The sequence below is a fragment of the Musca autumnalis genome, unplaced genomic scaffold (assembly GCF_047663935.1).
Source record: "Musca autumnalis isolate F117 unplaced genomic scaffold, ASM4766393v1 scaffold_3, whole genome shotgun sequence".
Classification (NCBI taxonomy): domain Eukaryota; kingdom Metazoa; phylum Arthropoda; class Insecta; order Diptera; family Muscidae; genus Musca; species Musca autumnalis.
Genome location: NW_027411866.1, coordinates 230,128,386 through 230,148,638, shown reverse-complemented (window position 1 = coordinate 230,148,638; position 20,253 = coordinate 230,128,386). Strand labels below are relative to the sequence as shown.

Below are 20,253 nucleotides of genomic sequence, written 5' to 3'. Positions count from 1 at the left end.
TATAAAGTTTGACGAAATTTATACTGAACCTTGTAAATGTTTAAAGTCGACGAAATAAGGGTTTTTTTATTTTTACATTTGTTAGATTAAATATAAAAGTTCGTAGGGAAATATAAAATTGGCTGAAAAATTTACTAAATTATGTTTAGAAGAAGGGGTATTATATATATATGGTTGTCTAAAGGTTATATAGTAGAATTTGTAAATAGATTGTAGTTTCGGTCCGTCAAAAAAGGGGAGTATAATATTTTTGTTTGGTTTAATAATCAACAGCTAAACTACTCTACAAAATATAATTTTCATAACATTTATTATTTGTATATATTTGTATTGTAAATAATTGCGTTGCTATTTAGTTACTGTAAAAAAATAACTAAAAAGGTGTGCGAAAAATATAATAATTCAAATGTTTATTTTCTTTACTTGCTGCGAATGCAGATTTACTGCGATTTTTTTACTTTAAGGTGGTATGGCAAAGGCTTATGAAGAAAGAACCCATTACATGTTTGCCAACTGCCAATATAGAATGTAGCTAGTACGACTGCATTGTAATGGGTTATTCATAGAGATGGGAAATGGGTAAATACTTATTAAAACGGGTAAATTGGGTACAAATGGATAAATACCCAGAAATTTGCCCAATACGTGGGTATAAACTACAGAAACTAAAATCATCAAATTAGATGCGAAAATACATTGTTTTTTTTTTTAAAATTTTAACTGACTATGCATAAAATTACCTTTTTCGGATACGTGGCAAGTTAAAATATGACCAATTTTGGTAAATCTCTCATATATTGTGATTGATATTTGAGAGCTTTTAGAGCAGCTTGTCGTAGTTCTCTATGCAGAAAAAAAATCAGATGGATTAACCCACGATGGCAGTGGATAAACTTGATATTTAAGTCTTCCTTGACAGAGCTATAATTTTTGCATTCTTCGATAACTTTGGACCGCGTGGTTAAACCCTTTTTATTTTCTGTCTGACAGAAAAACAAAATTTTGATTTCAAAATAAAATTTTATTTGCCCAAATAAACACCTGTGAACTGTGATGCATATGCTAACAAACATTTGTTTCCGATAATGAACAATGGACTGACAACTCTCGGTTTTGTAGTCGGACACACACACTCTATGCCACCGCTACTCATGGCTTTGATTGCCCTGTAAAGTTTTTATAGAAATAATCCTATAATTTTGAGCCTACTGGTAATGTAGGAGATGGCTTGTTTACATTACTACTAGTGTGTAGCGGTGGCATAGAGTGTAACGTCTCTATGTCATTAGCGGACCTCAGTGCACTGACGTTAGATAACCAGATCAACAAATTGAATGAGTGGATGAGAACCGTCAACAACATACTCCTTGGAGACTTCTTATGGTGAAACCAAGTAAAACTGGGATGGGAGTGATGCGGCGGTGTGGTGGTATCTTTGAACATCTACATTCCAGAGAATATTTTTCCAAAAAAAAAAAAACATTAAGAAAAATTTAAAAATTTTAGATATATGGTGCGTCACCACGTCAGCACAATAGAACACCTAAATTTTTGTCAATGTTAGCTTATTTATCCCAAATCAAACACAGAAAAATTCATGTTTCTAGCTCTTCGCGAAATGATTTTCTGATCAATTTTTCGATAGTATTATGAAAAATAGGCATTTATTTTTGGTCATCAGGATTGAACAGTCAATTTATTTTCGCGAATTTTTGAGATATTAACGCCGAATTTTCTTTCAGTCGATAAAGCAGGGCTTTCTAATCATTTTTCATCAAAGAAAACCTATAAATTATTCCGCGGACACCGAAATAACAGCATTAAAGGGTTTAAATTGACAGATATTTGAAACATCTCGGAATATCAGTAGGAGACGCGCAGTTATGTCATATTTCTTAACAATAAGATAGAATATGACACAGACAACGTCGACGGATACAATTGAGTGCTTCGGATGCTGATAAGATGGAACATTTTCAAAATAATTATGAAAAACGTCAAAATTTCGTATGAAAGCCATGTTGTTTTGTTCAATAAAATGGTTTTTCTGCGAATAAGTCTGTCATTTAATGGTTGGGTAATATGCTCCAGATTTAGAGGAAAATAATCGGATACCAAAACAACAGCTATTTTATTACAGTATTATAAAATTTGAGGTAAAAAAGTAGTTCGGAAGAAGATTCGCATTGGTTTCAGAGATATAGCCCTGAATTGCTTTAAAAAGTCAATATATATCCATGTTTAGATGGGGCCATAAAATCCAAGCTGGATGTGACACAACAAAACCCATCTAGGGCAATGGGAGCTAACGCTTTCGACGCGAGTCTCTACTTCAATCCTGATAAACACGTCTAACTCCCCCAACAGTGAACATGATCATAGCAACATGAAACCCACGCTGATGATCGGTATCTGCATAGTTATTTCTGACCCCAGTGCAAGGGTTAAAAACTCAAGAGTGTTTGCTAGCGGGACCAACCTGCCCATTTCCCAGACTTCGGAAACAATGTGGGTGGCTAGGGGCATGTATAAAACGTTCGTAACATACGCAACTCTCGGCTCATTAAGCTTTATTGGAGATTCCATTTGGTCCCGACGCTTTGAATAAATTCCCGTGCCTGATGGTATTCGCAACATCATCAATTGTAAATTGTGGTGGTTCATTCTCGGCAGGAAGAGATCTAATGCAAAGTAGTACTCTTCTCTTCACCATGTATCTCCAGGGGTGCTCCATAAACTGTCGATTGAAATAACTTGCACACCTCTTCGGATCAGTCTGAGGTCCTATCATCCTTCTTTCCATGGTTCGAGAGTGACTATACGGTTGTCCACAGTTCACTTATTCCAGCTCCGATGTTGCAACTCTTCAGATGATTTAGGCACTTGTTCAGCTTACTGTCTACTCGGTGTCCTTAAAAAGTGTTTAGTGCTTGACAGTATCAAAGGATTTTGATAAGTCGTGTGACGACAAAAGTCACTACGTTTGTTTTTGTCCTCACCTTTTTGTTATTGTCTTTGGATTATATCTGTTGATTTATATAATTGAATTGGTAAATAAAATTTACTAAGAAACACGTGATTTTTCTGTAAGGGGATAGGTACACAATGGCACGTGGTTTTTGTTAAGTTATTTAAACTTATTTTTTGGGTAATAGGTACCGACTGTTTTCCTATAAAAGGACTAGAGGAAATCGAAAAGGGGATCAGTCAGTGTTCAAAGGAAGTCGAAGTAACAAGTGCGCAAATTTAACCGAGTGTAATCAAATAGGTTCAGATAACCAGGTGAGTCGGAGTGGTAATACTTAATTCTTTGCAGATTCCTTGAAGTGTTAGTAACTCTTGGAACTCCTTCGCGTACTTGAAGTGTTCGTAACTCTTGGAACTCCTTCGCGTACTCTTGCCCATATTCCTTGAAGTGTTCGTAACTCTTGGAACTCCTTCGCGCACTCTTGCCCAGATTCCTTGAAGTGTTCGTAACTCTTGGAACTCCCTCGCGTACTCTTGCCCAGATTTCTTGAAGTGTTCGCAACTCTTGGAACCCCTTCGCGTATCCTTGTTCAGACTCCTTGAAGTGTCCGCAACTCTTGGGTCTTCACGTAACCTTTCAAGATTCCATGAAGTGTTCGTAACTCTTGGAACACCTCTCCGTTTAGCCGACCTTTCCACGGTAACTTATCTGGAGGAGAACCCGGACGAAGAGCGAACTTATCCAGGTCACCCAACCGGCCGGTATAGACGGAGAACTTATCCAGGTCTCCCACACAGCCCATATCCAGAATCTACTCGGGTCTCCCGTCGAGACTGAACTGTCGACGACGAGCGGAGAGGTGAACTGATTTAGGTCACCCCGAACGAGCGGCCGGAACTCTACCTTTGAATATACTTAATAACTTATACTTGTGTACTCCTTAAAAGAAAAACGAAATAATAAAAACAGTGTTGATTAAAAACCAACAAGAAATCCGTGTTATCACTCTCTCGGTCTTTCCACTTACAAATTTCTGTGGCAGACTCTGGACCCCCGCGAGCTATCCCATCAACCGGAGGGAACTTGTCGTTACAGTCGAGGGCCACCAACGCTGTTCTGGTTCTGGAGTTTGTGTGTTGTAGTGCTGTGCTGCTTACGGTACCTATGCTGGTGATTGAAGTATATCCTCAAGAGTATTTTCTACGGACGACAAAAGCGAAATCGGTCTGTACAATTGCCCTTTGCTGGCATCCTTGCCTGAATTTAGTAGCAGGATGAGATAGGCAACTCCCGGCTCATTCGGGAGAACCAAAATATTTAAATGATTTTGCGTTCCTAATGGCAACATCATCCATTGTAAATTGTGGTGGTTGTTATTCCGGCAGCAATGTTACAACTTTTCTGATAATCCAGCCGACCAACCTTTTAACTTCCAGTGCCAGCTCCCTGACTATGGGGTTATTGAGGTTGGCTCGACGGAGCTCATCACGGTTATTTGCTAGTCCCGCCGCCTCTGTTGGAGTAATTGGCCTCACTTAGGGTATTCAACTAGCGAGTGGTTGTAGCAGCGGTAATGTCTCGCAACATCAGTGCGGCTCTCTAAAGCGATGATTGCTGAACTCTCTTAAACTTGGCTCATTGCCTTTCCCATGATTTGTGAATGTGCGGTGTTCAAAAGTGATTAATTTGGCTGGTTTGCTGATGTAGACAATAAAGGGAAGATGGATAGTCCGACCTAAGAGACACAACGGGTTGACAGGTGATGTAATTTAAAAGACCAGGTGACACGATAGTTATCTCGAGCTAACTGTGACACTGGGGTTATGTCTAGAGAACTTTCATACCATCCGCTAATTCTGGTAGGAACGGCTGTCTGACCTATAGAAGGTCAAAAGTGTTATATGCTCCTAACCAAGGAAGCGATCATCTCTAAGTGTGTGTGCATGAATTGCACTTCAGTGTGGGCCATAGACTGACGTATTCTATTTCCCCGATGTTAATAGCGCCATGTGATTGCATTAGGGATAGCTAAGTCGACTTCCGATTATCCGATTAATCGACTTTTTGCAGTCAAAAGTCTAAAAATCGTAGTCGACTTTTGTCTGGAGGTAAAATGGCATAATCGATTATCTTCTGAGAGATTTTCAAGTTTGCCCACAGATTGCTGTTGTTGTTGGTTTCACAGTATCAAAAGAAAACTCGGAAATCGACGAATAGTTAATTATAATCGATTTCCTGTGGTTATAAAAAAGTCAAAAGTCGAGTTTTAAGACAACTGAATCGCCAGACCGAAAAATCGCATTTTTAGTTTTAGACCAAAATTGAAAAGTCGAAAAATCGATTATTGCTTTCAATTATCTATCCCTATCGCGAGTAGAGTTTCGCACCTAAGCGAATGACAGACCTATAGATAGCCAGGTTTATTAGGCTCTGCTCCTAAACAAAATGACAATCATGCTTAAATGATTTTACGGGAATTGGTACTCGCATTTTAGTGTGGCGCGTTCGTAGACGCATTGTATTGACCCTGTGTTATAGGGCACTGTGAGATGGACCATATAATTGATATTCACATTAAGTAATTCGACTTCATTTTATTTTCCGCCATTTTGATAAGTCACTTATGCTCAGCCAGTCAGCCCAAAATATTAATTTTTTTTAAAAACCTACACCCTAAAAATACCTCATATTTTTTGGGGCCGCCCTATAGTCCGTATGAGGATAATTGTGGGTAGAAATCCGAACAAGCCCGTATTTCTGTTTTTAATTATCCGATAATTCCTTAATAATTTCTTGTAGTCTGGTTGATAAAAATCTGTTTTCGAATTTATTATTTAAATATTCCGCCCAAAAGTATGCTCGTCAGGTTATAGTTCTCGAGCAAATTCGATTTAAACTACCGTAAAAGGTGATATATAGATGGCGTAACGTTACATTTTAATATGAAATATCTTTCTTGAATTTGCGAACCTTTTTAAGATAAAATACGCACTTCGTTTCGTTTGAGTATCGATGATCGGACAGTCACTTATCCTCTAACACTTCCATATGTATATAATATTATAATACTGTGAATACTCGAACACCACTATGTTCTAATTTTCTTAAGAAAATAGTATACCTAGATATAGGGTTTATCTCGAAACTTATAGTGAAATTTTGTGTAGAATTTTTCTTCTTTTGACACATTTCACCTAAAATCAAGTTTCATATTACTTTCATGTAACAACTCGAAAAAAGAAGGAAAAAATGTCTTAACAATTTAGGAAATATTTTCATGTGTTTTCCAAAATTGATACTGATATTTTTATGATATATAACGTAAATAGACATTTCATTTCTTTGGTGAAATTTTACGAAGAATATTTTTGTCTTTGACGTCATCTCCCTAAAATTATGTTTTGTGGGTCAATTTTGAATGAACTCAAATGAAGTCCGTCTTTAACACTTAAACGTGTTTTTCGTTTTTAGAGATTCTTGGTGATTATATTATGATTTACAGATTTGGTGTATTCTGGGACCTACAGAAAAATTTTATGACGAACAATTCTGTAGTATGTTTGGATTTGATATGATCACATTTTAAAGGACTTTTTGGAAGATTTCCGAAAAAAGGACCAAAGAGACTCCTTTGATGAACCGCACGAGTGTTAAAATTTTTAACAAAAATATTCTCCACGTCCTCCTCAGTAAAGCTGCCAAAGACTCTATTTACAAAAAATGCAAGGATTCACAGATATCTTAGCTCGAATATTTCGAAAAAAAACTAGAAAAGGGCGGAACTTGCCCTGCCTACTTTCGTTACTTTCCGATGTAAAAAAATTGAATTTTGTTGAACAGTGCATTTTTATATATTTAAATTTTCAATATGAAAGGCTGGAGAATTCAATCAAATTTTTTTGTCATACCACCTTAACTTATTTGCGCTACAATATATATTTGTGTGTATTTGTCAAAATACATCACCATAAGCTCTTTGCTTGACTGCGATTAGCGCCAATATTTATAAAACAAATAAAAAGGTGCACGGTTATTTATAAATCATTTACATAGAACAAATATAACTAAAATCAAATTTAGGAAAACAATTAAGGCTATGAAATACATTATTTCAACTCAATAGAAACATAAAAGCTGAAAGCTCTAGCTAACTATTTAGTAGGTTAATAAGTATAATAATAGCATAATAATAGTATGAAATATCACAATACATTTACATTGAAGGCAATGAACCAAATTTGGAACAAAGAAATAATAAACTAACCAAGGATTGGTGGTGGTGGTGTAGGTGGTTGGAAATCAATTAAATAATTATAATTACTATGGTCTACAAAATATGTATGTTTATTGTCATGTACATATGTAGATGTATTGAGATATTATTATTACTTTGGTTATGGTTATTAGAGATAAATATATTATTTTTTTTTGGTTTGGTTAATTAGGCACACGTTAGAAAGAACTCTATAATAAATACTATTTGTTAAAAGAAAAGCACGCAACATTTACAAATTATTACAAAATTATATAATGATTATTATTAGTTACTGATTTTTTTGGTTTGGGTTTGCATGTAGTAAAATGTTTTTGTTGTTATGTTTTTTGTTTTCTATATATCAAAAATGCACAAATATTTGTACACAAAACTAAACACACACATCTAGGCGTTTACATATACAACATATTATTTTGGACATGTCGAAACATTTTTGAAATTTACACATTTGCCACAACAGAAGTGTTGTATTTTTAATTCTGCAACAAATCAAAAGAAATGATTTTAAAGACTCTCTCTCTCTCTTGTCTTCTTCAGAAGTAAATTAACAAAAACTAAATAATTTAAAATTTATTTAGTTTTCCCTTTTCTTAATTACATTGAACTCTTTGAGCCTTCTTAAATCGTAGTCTACATGATTTATTGCTTTAGAAAATTAAAATTACAACCGACTGTTGTGCTCTTTTTTGATTTTCTATCAATTTTACTCTGCCATGTATATCTCGAGTAATAGACTAAAATTCGAGTAATTTTTTTCTTTTTTCGATTTTTTTTGAGAATATTATAGATCTGCATTTTCTTTGTTTTTATCACTAATATTGTGTTAATTCGAAAATATCGCACACATACATCAATTCAGTCAGTGATTACACCTAAATGACTATATATTTTTAGTGACTATAATTGTTTAACATACACTATTGTTGTAAATATTTATTTTTCCAATGATACCTAATTGACATTGTTTTTTTGTCGGTTAATATGCTATCCTAATCTAGTACGACACGTGTATAATATTAGATTATTCTATCGTTATATTATTTTTGCTTTCAAGGTACAGTACAAATACTATTTGAGTTTTCATAGACAAAAGTGTGTTCAATTATGTGTGTGTGGTGGTTATGATTTTTTAAATTGCTCTCAGTGATAAATACATTGGTAACCATTGGCTTAAAAATAAATTATTATAAGACACATTTTTTATTTAATGTGACTCACAAGTTAATTCTGATAAGACAGAGATGAATTATGACCAAGATTACGGTTATAAAAAAACGTTTCGCAGATTTTTGCAATTCAAGAACAGTGGTTATGGGTGTTCAGTGAAAGCACGTTTGACATGGAGGTTAATCTGGGTATTATAATTTCGGAAGTACCGAAACTTGTACCCTCCCTCATTAAAAAATATTGTCAAACGGCAGAGAAAATCTATTCAAATAAAAATCAAATGTATCTTTGGTAATGGCATCAGTTGGGAACGGCTGGACCTACTTGGATAATTATTTTTTTGGATAATTATTTTTGAAATGTTCGACATAACCCAACTTATGTTATTATATAAAGAAAAATTGACCACGCCCACTTTTACGCCCACTTTTTTAAATTTTAATCGTTTCTACAAAAACCACTGAACTGATTTTCCTGAAATTGTCATGGATATACATAGATGGTACCCGGTGAAAATAGGCTACCAATTTAGTTTCAGAGAGGGCGGGGTACTTCCCCCATACCCTATTTTTTAAAAATGCTATATTTTAAATAATTACGAATGTCTTGAGTTGAGGTCTTCTATAGAATAGATGACTTCATTTGAGGTCTTCTATAGAATTGATCACCTCATTTGAGGTCTTCTATAGACTAAATGATCAATGTGAGGTCTTCTACAGACTAGATGACCTCAGTTGAGGTCTTCTATAGAATAGATGACCTCAGTTGAGGTCTTCTATAGAATAGATGACCTCAGTTGAGGTCTTCTATAGAATAGATGACCTCAGTTGAGGTCTTCTATAGAATAGATGACCTCAGTTGAGGTCTTCTATAGAATAGATGACCTCAGTTGAGGTCTTCTATAGAATAGATGACCTCAGTTGAGGTCTTCTATAGAATAGATGACCTCAGTTGAGGTCTTCTATAGAATAGATGACCTCAGTTGAGGTCTTCTATAGAATAGATGACCTCAGTTGAGGTCTTCTATAGAATAGATGACCTCAGTTGAGGTCTTCTATAGAATATATGACCTCATTAGAAGTCTTCTATGGAACAGATGACCTCAGTTGAGGTCTTCTATAGAATAGATAACCTCAGTTGAGGTCTTCTATAGAACAGATGTCCTCAGTTGAGGTCTTCTAAAGAATATATGACCTCAGATGAGGTCTTCTATAGAATAGATGACCTCGGATGAAGTCGTCTATGGAATAGATGACCTCAGGGGAGGTCTTCTATAGAATAGATGACCTCAGTTGAGGTCTTCTATAGAATAGATGCCCTCAGTTGAGAACTTCTATAGAATAGATGCCCTCAGTTGAGGTCTTCTATAGAATAGTTGACCTCAGTTGAGGTCTTCTATAGAATATATGACCTCAGTTGAGATCTTCTATAAAATAGATGACATCAGTTGAGGTCTTCTATGGAATAGATGCCCTCAGTTGATAGATAACTTTTTTATGATATCGACGCCTCCAAACAATATTATGCTAAGTCGACCCAGCATGTTTTCAAGTTCTTTACATTTTTACATTTAACGTCCTTTAACTTAAATTCTGTCAAATTTTGGTAATAATCGGACAATCCGAACAGAAGTTATAAACAAATATTTACTTAGCATAGTACTGAAGTTCAAAAAAATTTCCAAACTTTGAGAGCTTCTCCTGCAAAACTCACTTTTTAGACTTAGCATACTATTATTTGGAGGTGTCGATATATATAATTTACATTTCGTGATTCCCGAGAAGCGATATTCTTGTCTGCAGGATAACTTAATTATACTTTACATAAATACAATTTATTACTTCAATTGAGGTCTTCTATAGAAGAAATGACTTCAGTTGAGGTCTTCTATAGAAGAGATGACCTCAGTTGAGGTCTTCTATAGAAGAGATGACCTCAGTTGAGGTCTTCTATAGAATAGATGACCTCAGTTGAGGTCTTTTACAGATTAGTTAACCTCAGCTGAGGTCTTCTATAGAATAGCTGACCTCACTTGAGGTCTTTTATAGATTAGCTGACCTTAGGTGAGGTTTTTATAGAATAGCTGACCTCAGTTGAGGTCTTCTTTAGAAAAGATGCACTCAGTTAAGGTCTTCTATAAAATATAAGATCTCAATTTGTATATATGATCTCACTTAGGGACTTGTTCGGAGTAAATAAAAATAAATTAGGAGTTCGTTTAAGAACCGATAAAAGCTTTTAATGTTAAAAATTACCGATTAAATGGTACCATCTTCGTTTATTTATTCCACTTTAAAGTCTTATATTGATTTGAATAAATAAATTCTATAGGTTATTTATAAAATATTCCATTTTCCGAGATCAGCTTATGAGTTTTAGCACCTTTCCAGATGGAGAAAGCCACTGGTAATGGTGTCTTAGCTTAACGACAACTGTAGCGTCTTTCAAGCAGAGATTCTCTTCATCAAGAAAGCAGCATAGTTGGTTAGATGGCTTGAAACCAGGTTCACCAGTCATGCTTCCCTTAAGGCTCTCAAATGATGGACCCTAAATTTTCAAGCTACCCAAGATTGTAGAGAGGATCTGTATGTTGTATATCGTTTAACATTGCTGGGTTCCAGCATATGGGAAAATGAATTACCAGTTGAACTAGCTTGAGGTGGATCTAAGTCGATCGATTTATAAATTTATAAATCTGTTATGCAACCAATAACACGTCGGTTGCATGGACATACCTCGTGAAGTCTACTTTGAGAAGGTTTATGAAAACTGGATGTAGGATATCCAAAGCAATCTGGCCAGCGATTGCCCTACCTAGAACCCTTTCCTTTTCTCACTCGAAAACTTAGCGATGAACAGCACTGGGGGTCTTATTAAGAGCTACAGTAGGGTTAAATCTTTAACTTGAAGTTTGAATGAATGGCGTCAGCAGATTAACAGAAACATATAGGTGGAGAAACCGAAGAGATATAGCTGGTCGAACATCTGCTGTGTAGGTGTCCCTTACTTCTTACAAGTAAACATTGAATACTAGGTAGATACGGATACTCTCACTTTTTAATCTATCTTACGCTCTTTCTTTTCTATGATAAACCTTTGAGCAACAAAATCGCTGTATCCCTGATATTTCTTTATCTTCGCCCCTCAATTTCAATAAGCAGTAACCTTGGAATATTATCATTTGATCTTCAAACCTAACCAAGATGAACACAACGGACCAAAGGTCTCTGAGTACAGCGGTTTATGTTTATTAAGTGATAGAACATCCTTATACCCTACCTAACCTAACCTTAAGCTCGTAAGTTCATAAAAAACCAAATTTTAAATTTTGTAGCAAAATAGATTTTTTTATTTTTAGGCAAGCGTTTTGGTTTTGGAAGGGATAGTTTTGCTACACATGATCTGATTATCATTTAAAGATGTTTGCTGTGAACTCACAACCTTCTCGCATTGAATTTGCATTAACGTTCTTCTCAGACAACTGTTTCAGTTCCGTAAGAAAAATTCAGTTTTCATAAAAAAGTGGACTTAAGATCTTTTTTGCGAATAAGACGATATTTCTTTTTTTAATTTTTAAATCTTCCACAGAATCTCTATAACTGCCGGAAATAGGGCATAACATTGTCCCGGATGTGTTGGTTGATTCTAACTATATATGGCATATGTCTAGTAATCACATGACAATTTCTCTAAATTTTGATCTCTAGCGATACACACTCTCTCGGATAAAATGCACGTTCTCGGATAATTAATAAGTTTATAGTAATTTAATGCCCTTATATAATGGATAAGTACTCCTCAATTTAATTGAGGAATGCGTCCCCTTGACACTCAAGGAGGAAAGTATACCGGATGAAATTTGAGAAAAATTATCGCCGACTGAGGAGGAGAAAGATATGGACACGACAGTGATCCATGTCCCTACCTCTAGTCTAGCTAATAACCCCCCATTCGGTGATGCTTTGGTGACTGATAATCCCGACAAACATCTGCTTCTAAGGCAAAAAGCAGTAGAGGAGGAGAGTGGCGCGAGCGAAGAACCTATCGATAAGATGGACGAATCCACAGACCTCCAACTCTGCCAAAGCCAAGGAAGCAAGAGACAAAAAATCATACCGAAGGGCAACTAATTATTGCAATCGGTATGCCAATAAGGATCCCAACACCATCATCGTAAGGGAATTTTAAATGATACGGTCTAACCTAAAGTGCGTAAGAAGATTTGAAAGAGAATATCCTCACGTAACAAAGAGGGAAGTGCGTGTCAGTGAAATCCCTACGTCAAGAGCGGGAGTAAGCCCCATCGAAAACTCCGAAGAGGTGGCGAAGGGAGGAGACTTCAGCTCTGATAAGGACACCACTTCATCCAATGCGGCAACGTAGCAGCCCTCGAAGAAGACTAAGAAGAAGTTAAAAAGAAAGAAGAAGGGATCCAAATCCTCTGGGAAGGTATCAACTGATTCTGCAGCTGGCCCAACTTCTAAACCCCAACAAAGGGTGATAGAGGTGAATCGGCTGATGAAAAATACGATACCATCCGACACAAGTGGGAACACGAGCGGGCGGAACAGTGATGGGTCAGTGACGGCTTGACTTCCTCAAAGGATAACGGACCTCGGGCGACCGATCCAAAATCACAACCAGTTGTTGTAAAGAGGATGAGGTCGTCTGAGGAACAACCGCCTTGTGCGAAGAAGTCTACGTTGTCACAGCCGGTCTATCCGTCTGCATCGTTTCCTTCGGTGACGAAGAAGGCTAGTGAGACGATCACTAATGAAAAGATTAAAGCCTCTTCATCTAGTGATTCTTCCCTGAAGACTTGTACGCCTGGACGGGCGAGGTAGGCTAGTGAGAGGATCACTAATGAAAAAATTAAAGCCTCTTCATCTAGTGCTTCTTTTCTGAAGCCTTGAACGTCTGGAAAGGCGAGTAAGGATACCGCGGAACATAGTGCTCTGCAGACACCATGCTCATCTGTAAAGGCGAGTGAGGATAAGGTAAAACCTAGTCCTCTGCAGACTCCCTGCTCGTCCACAAATGCGAGTAGGGACAACACGGAAACTGGTGTTTTGCAGAATCCAAGCTCGTCTGTGAAGGGGAGTAAGGAAAATTCAGGACCTAGTGGTCTGGAGATTCCCTGCTCGTCCGCAAAGGTGAGTAAGGACAACGCGAAGCCTACAGCTCTGCAGACTCCTTGCTCGTCAAACCCGAAGCATTGCTGCTCGACGGATTGTCCCGGGTGAGATCCGGCTGGCAATCATAGACAGGGCTGATCCCAATGGGCGTATCAGTGACTGTCATTGTTTGCTAGTTGAGGGTCGTCTTCGGGACATCCTCATCTCGGACGTAGTTGGACAGGAAAATGTGCGGCTGGGCCAGTCTGCTCTTTACAAGCGAGTCAAGGTAATTAAAACAGTTAAGGACATTGACTCTCTTTGGGAAGGTAGCAATCTGGCGGCTGTACCTTTGTCTGAGATACCATGTGGGATGATAACCTCAGTATGGGTCCCTCCTCCTTCAACGGAGCTAGGACGAATACTGAAGTTGGTTGAGAAGCAGAACGTCGGTCTTCAGATGAGAAATTGCAAGATTCTCGGTTCCTTTAGGAAGAACGACGAACTGGTCATAAAATTCGCCACAGACAAATCCGGAGAGAACTTTCTAAGGAGTCGAGGAGGGGTGCTGAACTTTGGATTAGGACGATTTTGTTTCCGAATCTCACCAAAGCACCAGTAGGTAGGAAGCGGCAAAAGCTTAGCTTTGAGCAGATAAACCTGCATCATTGCAAAGCTGCTGCTGAACTACTGAAAAACCTCTCGACTCAAGACATCGATATCGCCATAGTCCAGGAACCTTATTTATATAAAAATAAGGTGAGTGGGCGTAGCGGCAAGAACTATTCTGTTTTCACTGCCTCAAATGGGGACAAGTAGAGGTGATATAACCATGGTACGGATGGAAGAAGGTCGGAGCAAACCCTTAGTTTTGTCTTCGATTTACCTGCCTTACGAAGACCCCGAAACACCAGGCAAGGTCATTCAGGATCTAGTGGATGAACTAGAGAGCATAGGCTGGGTCGTTCTGGGATGTGATTCTAATGCCCACCACTTCCACTGGGGAAACAGTGACACAAACGCCAGAGATAGTTCCTTGGCGTCAATCTCTACATTTCCCACACTCATCATCTCTATCCTATCATCCTCATTTCATCAAGCTGCATCAACATCTCCTTCATCTTAAATCATCTCAACAACACACCTCCAGCTTCTTTAAATCATCACCTCCATCATCTTTAAATAGCCTACACAGGATGAACACAATGGACCAATGGTCTCCGAGTGAAGCAGTCACCTATTCTAATAGAGGGCTGCGCATGCTTAAACCTAACCTAACCTATATAATGGATATATCACTGAGGCATCACTAAATTGAACACACTTTTAATTGAAAATTATTTTATTTTGTTTTGCAAAAAAATTAAAAAATAAGCAATATTCTAACACATTTTGCTTAATACTTTTCATAAAGATTTATTTGTAATATATACGAAGAAAAACTATACAGAGGAAGGATAGGGGGAATGTAGAAAGTAGAAACTTAAAAAAATTTGAAATTGTTAAACTAACTGGCGATGATATTTATATTAAAAGAAAAAACAGAAATGAAAATATATATTCAAGTGCTTTCAAGGCCTGACCACATACGGTAATTTGTTTCTTTTATTAAGAAATATATAACCTATGCCTTTATAAAGTAATACCATATATTTTAGTTAATAATAATACAAATATTTATAATAAAATGTATACAAATTCACAACCTATTTTAGTGATTTTAGAAAGTTTTTTGTTTTTACAATTTTAGAAGGTCCGTCTTACTATGAGGAGTCAAATCTCACTACTTTTTTTTTCTTATGGACTTTTGATTCCACATAATAAGTCTGACCTTCTTTAATACTCAAAACATTGAGTTGGTTATTGTTAGTATTTAATATTCTTTCTTTTTTGTATAAATTATTGTGAATGGTTTTTTTGTTGTAAAACAAGTGTTTCAAATGTGTTAAATATGTGGCTGTGAGTAGGTTTGGTTTGGTTGTTTTACTTTTGAGTAAAATTTGGGGGGATTTAAGCAGTTATTAGAAAGATAGTGTTTTTGTTGTTTGTATATATAAAAAGTTATTTTCATAAAATTGTTTTTTTGTAAAGCCTTTTATTTTTTGGTAAATTGGTGGTAGTGGTTGTTAGTTTTTTTTGTTTGTTTGTTTTTTTGTTCATATTAAAAAGAAATTTGTTTTTGTTTTGTTTTGGTTTTTTGTTATTGTTTTGATATTCGGAAACTTACCTATAAATAAGAAAAATATAAGTAAACCTAATTCCCGCATAGAGGCTTTGAGAGTTCGTCCTAAAATTTGTAAACCCTTCGAATGCCTAGATAACTTAAATATTCGAAATACTCGAACTAATCGTATCACTCGTAATATTGCCAAGGACATAGCCTGATTCGATGACTTGTCCTAAAAATTACAATTTAATAACGTATTTTACAACAATTAATTAATTTTTAATAATAATAATGAGTTTAATAACAATATTTAACAAAAACAAAAAAATAAATGGAATAACATTGACCAAAGAAAAAATTTCAAATTAAAAGATGAAATAAAAAAATGTTAAATATTTATTATATATAAGTATGGTATATATGTATATTGTTTGTGGTAAATATTTATATTTATTTGTTTTTTTTGGTAAAGTTATTAACAAAACAGGCATTTCCAAAAAAATTATAATAACAAAATCATAATTTTTTTCAATTGTTTACTGTCAAAAAACTAAAAACTCAATTTGCAAATTTTTTTACTAGAATTTTTTGTTGTTTGTTTTTGAATTGGGTTTTCCAAATATTACTTTTGTATATTTGTTGTTGTTAAAGAACATTTAACACAATAATAATAGTAATAATTATTGCAACAAAAAACTTAAATCGAGTCAGTCAGTCTGTGTTGTGTGTATGGGTTTTTTAAGTGTAAAGGTGGGTGGATGTGTGTGTGTGTGTTAGTCTGTCTCTGTATTGGTTATTTTGGTGTAACGTCCATTTTGAGTTTTTAGATATTTTTTCCATCATTAAAAATGTAATTGTAATTTTTGTTGTTGTTATTCTTACAAAGACATGTAAACAATTTGAACGTACCTGTGGACTAACTGGCGCTTTTGGAAGATTTAATGTATCCTCCTCTTCGGCTACGACAGTACCCAATGTTATGAAATAAGGAATGATGGCGATTATGTCGATAACATTCATGACATCCCTGCAGAAATTTAATTTGTTCGGACATGCGAGGAACCTATTGTTTTTTTTTTATTTTTTCGTTTGTTTTTTGTTGTTGTAGTTGTTGGTATAAAAAAGTAAACGATGAAACGATTTGAAATAAAGAGATTATTTTTTCGTAGTTATTGTTAAAAAGGGGGATTTTTGTTGTTGTAATTGTTGTTGTTGTTAGTATTGAGAAAGTGAGAGAATAAGCGTTTTGAAAGTTTTTACTGTTTGTTATGGACAGAAACAGATAGAGAGAGATAGAGAATTGTGGCGTTCAAGTTGGGTGTAGTAGTGTGTCAAGGTATTAAATTGGCTTTGCTTCGTTATCCTTTACGAAGATAAAAAGAAAGAATAAAAATCACATACTGGGAGGTCATATTCTCTATTAAAAAAACTTTTCAGGAGTAATGTAGTCCTAAAGTCCATTCTAGAGAAGACTCCTACAGGTGTCACCTATTTTTTAGAAAACCCCCACAGGGGCCCTAAAGGGGTCATCTACTCTGTAGGAGACCACTAAAGGGGTCATCTATTCTATAGAAGACCCCTAAAGGGACCATCTATTCTATAGAAGTCCCCTAAAGGGACCATCTATTCTACAGAAGACCCCTAAAGGGGTCATCTATTCTATAGAAGACCCCCAAAAGGGGTCATCTATTCTATAGAAGACCCCCAAAAGGGGTCATCTATTCTATAGAAGACCCCCAAAAGGGGTCATCTATTCTATAGAAGACCCCCAAAAGGGGTCATCTATTCTATAGAAGACCCCCAAAAGGGGTCATCTATTCTATAGAAGACCCCTACAGGCGTCATCTATTCTATAGAAGACCCCTACAGGCGTCATCTATTCTATAGAAGACCCCTAAAGGGGCCATCTATTCTATAGAAGACCCCTAAAGGGGTCATCTATTCTATAGAAGACCCCTAAAGGGGCCATCTATTCTATAGAAGACCCCTAAAGGGGTCATCTATTCTATAGAAGACCCCTAAAGGGGTCATCTATTCTATAGAAGACCCCTAAAGGGGTCATCTGTTCTATAGAAGACGCCTAAAGGGGTCATCTATTCTATAGAAGACGCCTAAAGGGGTCATCTATTCTATTGAAGACCCCCTAAAGACGTCATCTATTCTATAGAAGACCCCCAAAAGGGGTCATCTATTCTATTGAAGACCCCAAAAGGGGTCATCTATTCTATTGAAGACCCCCTAAAGACGTCATCTATTCTATAGAAGACCCCCTAAAGGCGTCATCTATTCTATAGAAGACCCCTAAAGGCGTCATCTATTTTATAAAAGACACCTAAAGGCGTCATCTATTTTATAGAAGACCCCTAAAGGCGTCATCTATTCTATAGAAGACCCTTACAGGGTTCATCTATTCTATAGAAGAAGACCCCTTCAGGAGTCATCTATTCTATAGAAGACCCCTAAAGGGGCCATCTCCCCTCAGGCGTCATCTATTCTATAGAAGACCCCTTCAGGCGTCATCTATTCTATAGAAGACCCCTTCAGGCGTCATCTATTCTATAGAAGACCCCTTCAGGCGTCATCTATTCTATAGAAGACCCCTTCAGGCGTCATATATTCTATAGAAGACCCCTTCAGGCGTCATCTATTCTATAGAAGACCCCTTCAGGCGTCATCTATTCTATAGAAGACCCCTTCAGGCGTCATCTATTCTATAGAAGACCCCTTCAGGCGTCATCTATTCTATAGAAGACCCCTTCAGGCGTCATCTATTCTATAGAAGACCCCTTCAGGCGTCATCTATTCTATAGAAGACCCCTTCAGGCGTCATCTATTGTATAGAGGACCCCTTCAGGCGTCATCAATTCTATAGAGGACCCCTTCAGGCGTCATCAATTCTATAGAGGACCCCTTCAGGCGTCATCAATTCTATAGAAGACCCCTTCAGGCGTCATCTATTCTATAGAGGACCCCTTCAGGCGTCATCTATTATATAGAAGACCTCTTCAGGCGTCATCTATTCTATAGAAGACCCCTTCAGGCGTCATCTATTTTATAGAAGACCCCTTCAGGCGTCATCTATTTTATTGAAGACCCCTTCAGGCGTCATCTATTTTATAGAAGACCCCTTCAGGCGTCATCTATTCTATAGAAGACCCCTTCAGGCGTCATCTATTCTATAGAAGACCCCTACAGGCGTCATCTATTCTATAGAAGACCCCTTCGGGCGTCATCTATTCTATAGGAGACCCCTTCAGGCGTCATCTATTCTATAGAAGACCCCTTCAGGCGTCATCTGTTGTATAGAAGACCCCTTCAGGCGTCATCTGTTGTATAGAAGACCCCTTCGGGCGTCATCTGTTGTATAGAAGACCCCTTCGGGCGTCATCTATTCTATAGAAGACCCCTTCAAGCGTCATATATTCTATAGAAAACCCCTTCAGGCGTCATCTATTCTATAGAAGACCCCTTCAGGGGTCATTTGTTCTATAGAAGACCCCTTCAGGCGTCATCTAATCTATAGAAGACCCCTTCAGGTGTCATCTATTCTATAGAAGACCCCTTCAGGCGTCATCTATTCTATAGAGGACCCCTTCTTCTGTACTATAGATCATCTATAGGAAGACATCTACAGATCTCATCTATTCTAGAGAGTCTATGAATTTTGATGAAAGGTGTCCAAAAAAGGACAAAGAAACAAAGCCAATAATTTAGAGAAGGAAAATAGAAGTTAGCTCTTGGAAAGTTGAGTTTTTTTGTGTTGTGTGTGTTATTGGAGAATGTTTATTTTGGTGTGATGGAACTTTTGTGTACTTATTACTATTCGTATGGCGTTTCATTAAAACAGTGTTGCCACATGTATTTGTTACTTCATTCGTTTTTACCCAGAAACGCTCATATATCAATAATAACAATATCAAGAACTCCATCACCAAGATTCAAATCGTGGTAAAATGTTTTTTGGGGCTGGGGGTTTTTTTTGAGGTGGTCGAGAGAAAACGAAACAGAAATGTAATTGTTTTTTGAAAGGACGTTTTGTGTGTTTTGTTTGGGTTATTCTTCTGCATCACATAGTTCCCATTTTCCATATTACAAATTGATATGTTTGGCATGTCCGTTAAACTTTTTGCAAGAACACAATTGTAGAATTGTGTTAAAAATGGTGTCCTGTATTAAACATTTTTCCATAGGACGTATTTTTAACAACTTTCGTTTAAAAAATGACACATGATTTGTTGTTGTTGTTACTGTTACTACCATGCCACAATAGGTTTGCTACATTAGAGTGGGAATTAGCTATTTAAAGTATTCAACTAACTACACAAATTTTGAGAGTAATGTTGATGGCGGTGGGGTGGCCATAACATTTTTGTTTTTTTTTTTTTGTTGTTATTTACCAAAAAGAGTTGGAAGAAAAAGTGGAATAATTTCAATGTGGTTTTTATACATCAACCAGGACAGACATTACAGACATAGACAGACCACTAAAACTATAAAACAAAAAAAGGAGAAAGGAAACTTAAGAAGAAAAAGAAGGAAAACAAGTTCAATCATCAATTAA

General features: G+C 36.5%; 1 protein-coding gene across 3 annotated transcripts in view; it reads right to left on the bottom strand.

Moving 5' to 3' along the window:
- The window catches only part of Sh (Potassium voltage-gated channel protein Shaker), a 756,962-nt gene that overhangs the window by 46,604 nt on the left and 690,105 nt on the right, over nucleotides 1–20,253 (bottom strand). For all 3 annotated transcript variants that reach the window (XM_073977152.1, XM_073977151.1, XM_073977150.1), the window contains 2 exons: nucleotides 16,602–16,755; nucleotides 15,753–15,924 (listed from right to left, as the gene is read on the bottom strand). In XM_073977152.1, the coding sequence (XP_073833253.1) occupies nucleotides 15,753–15,924; nucleotides 16,602–16,712 (283 nt within the window). In that variant the 5' untranslated portion in view covers nucleotides 16,713–16,755. The remainder of the gene's footprint in view (nucleotides 1–15,752; nucleotides 15,925–16,601; nucleotides 16,756–20,253) is intronic.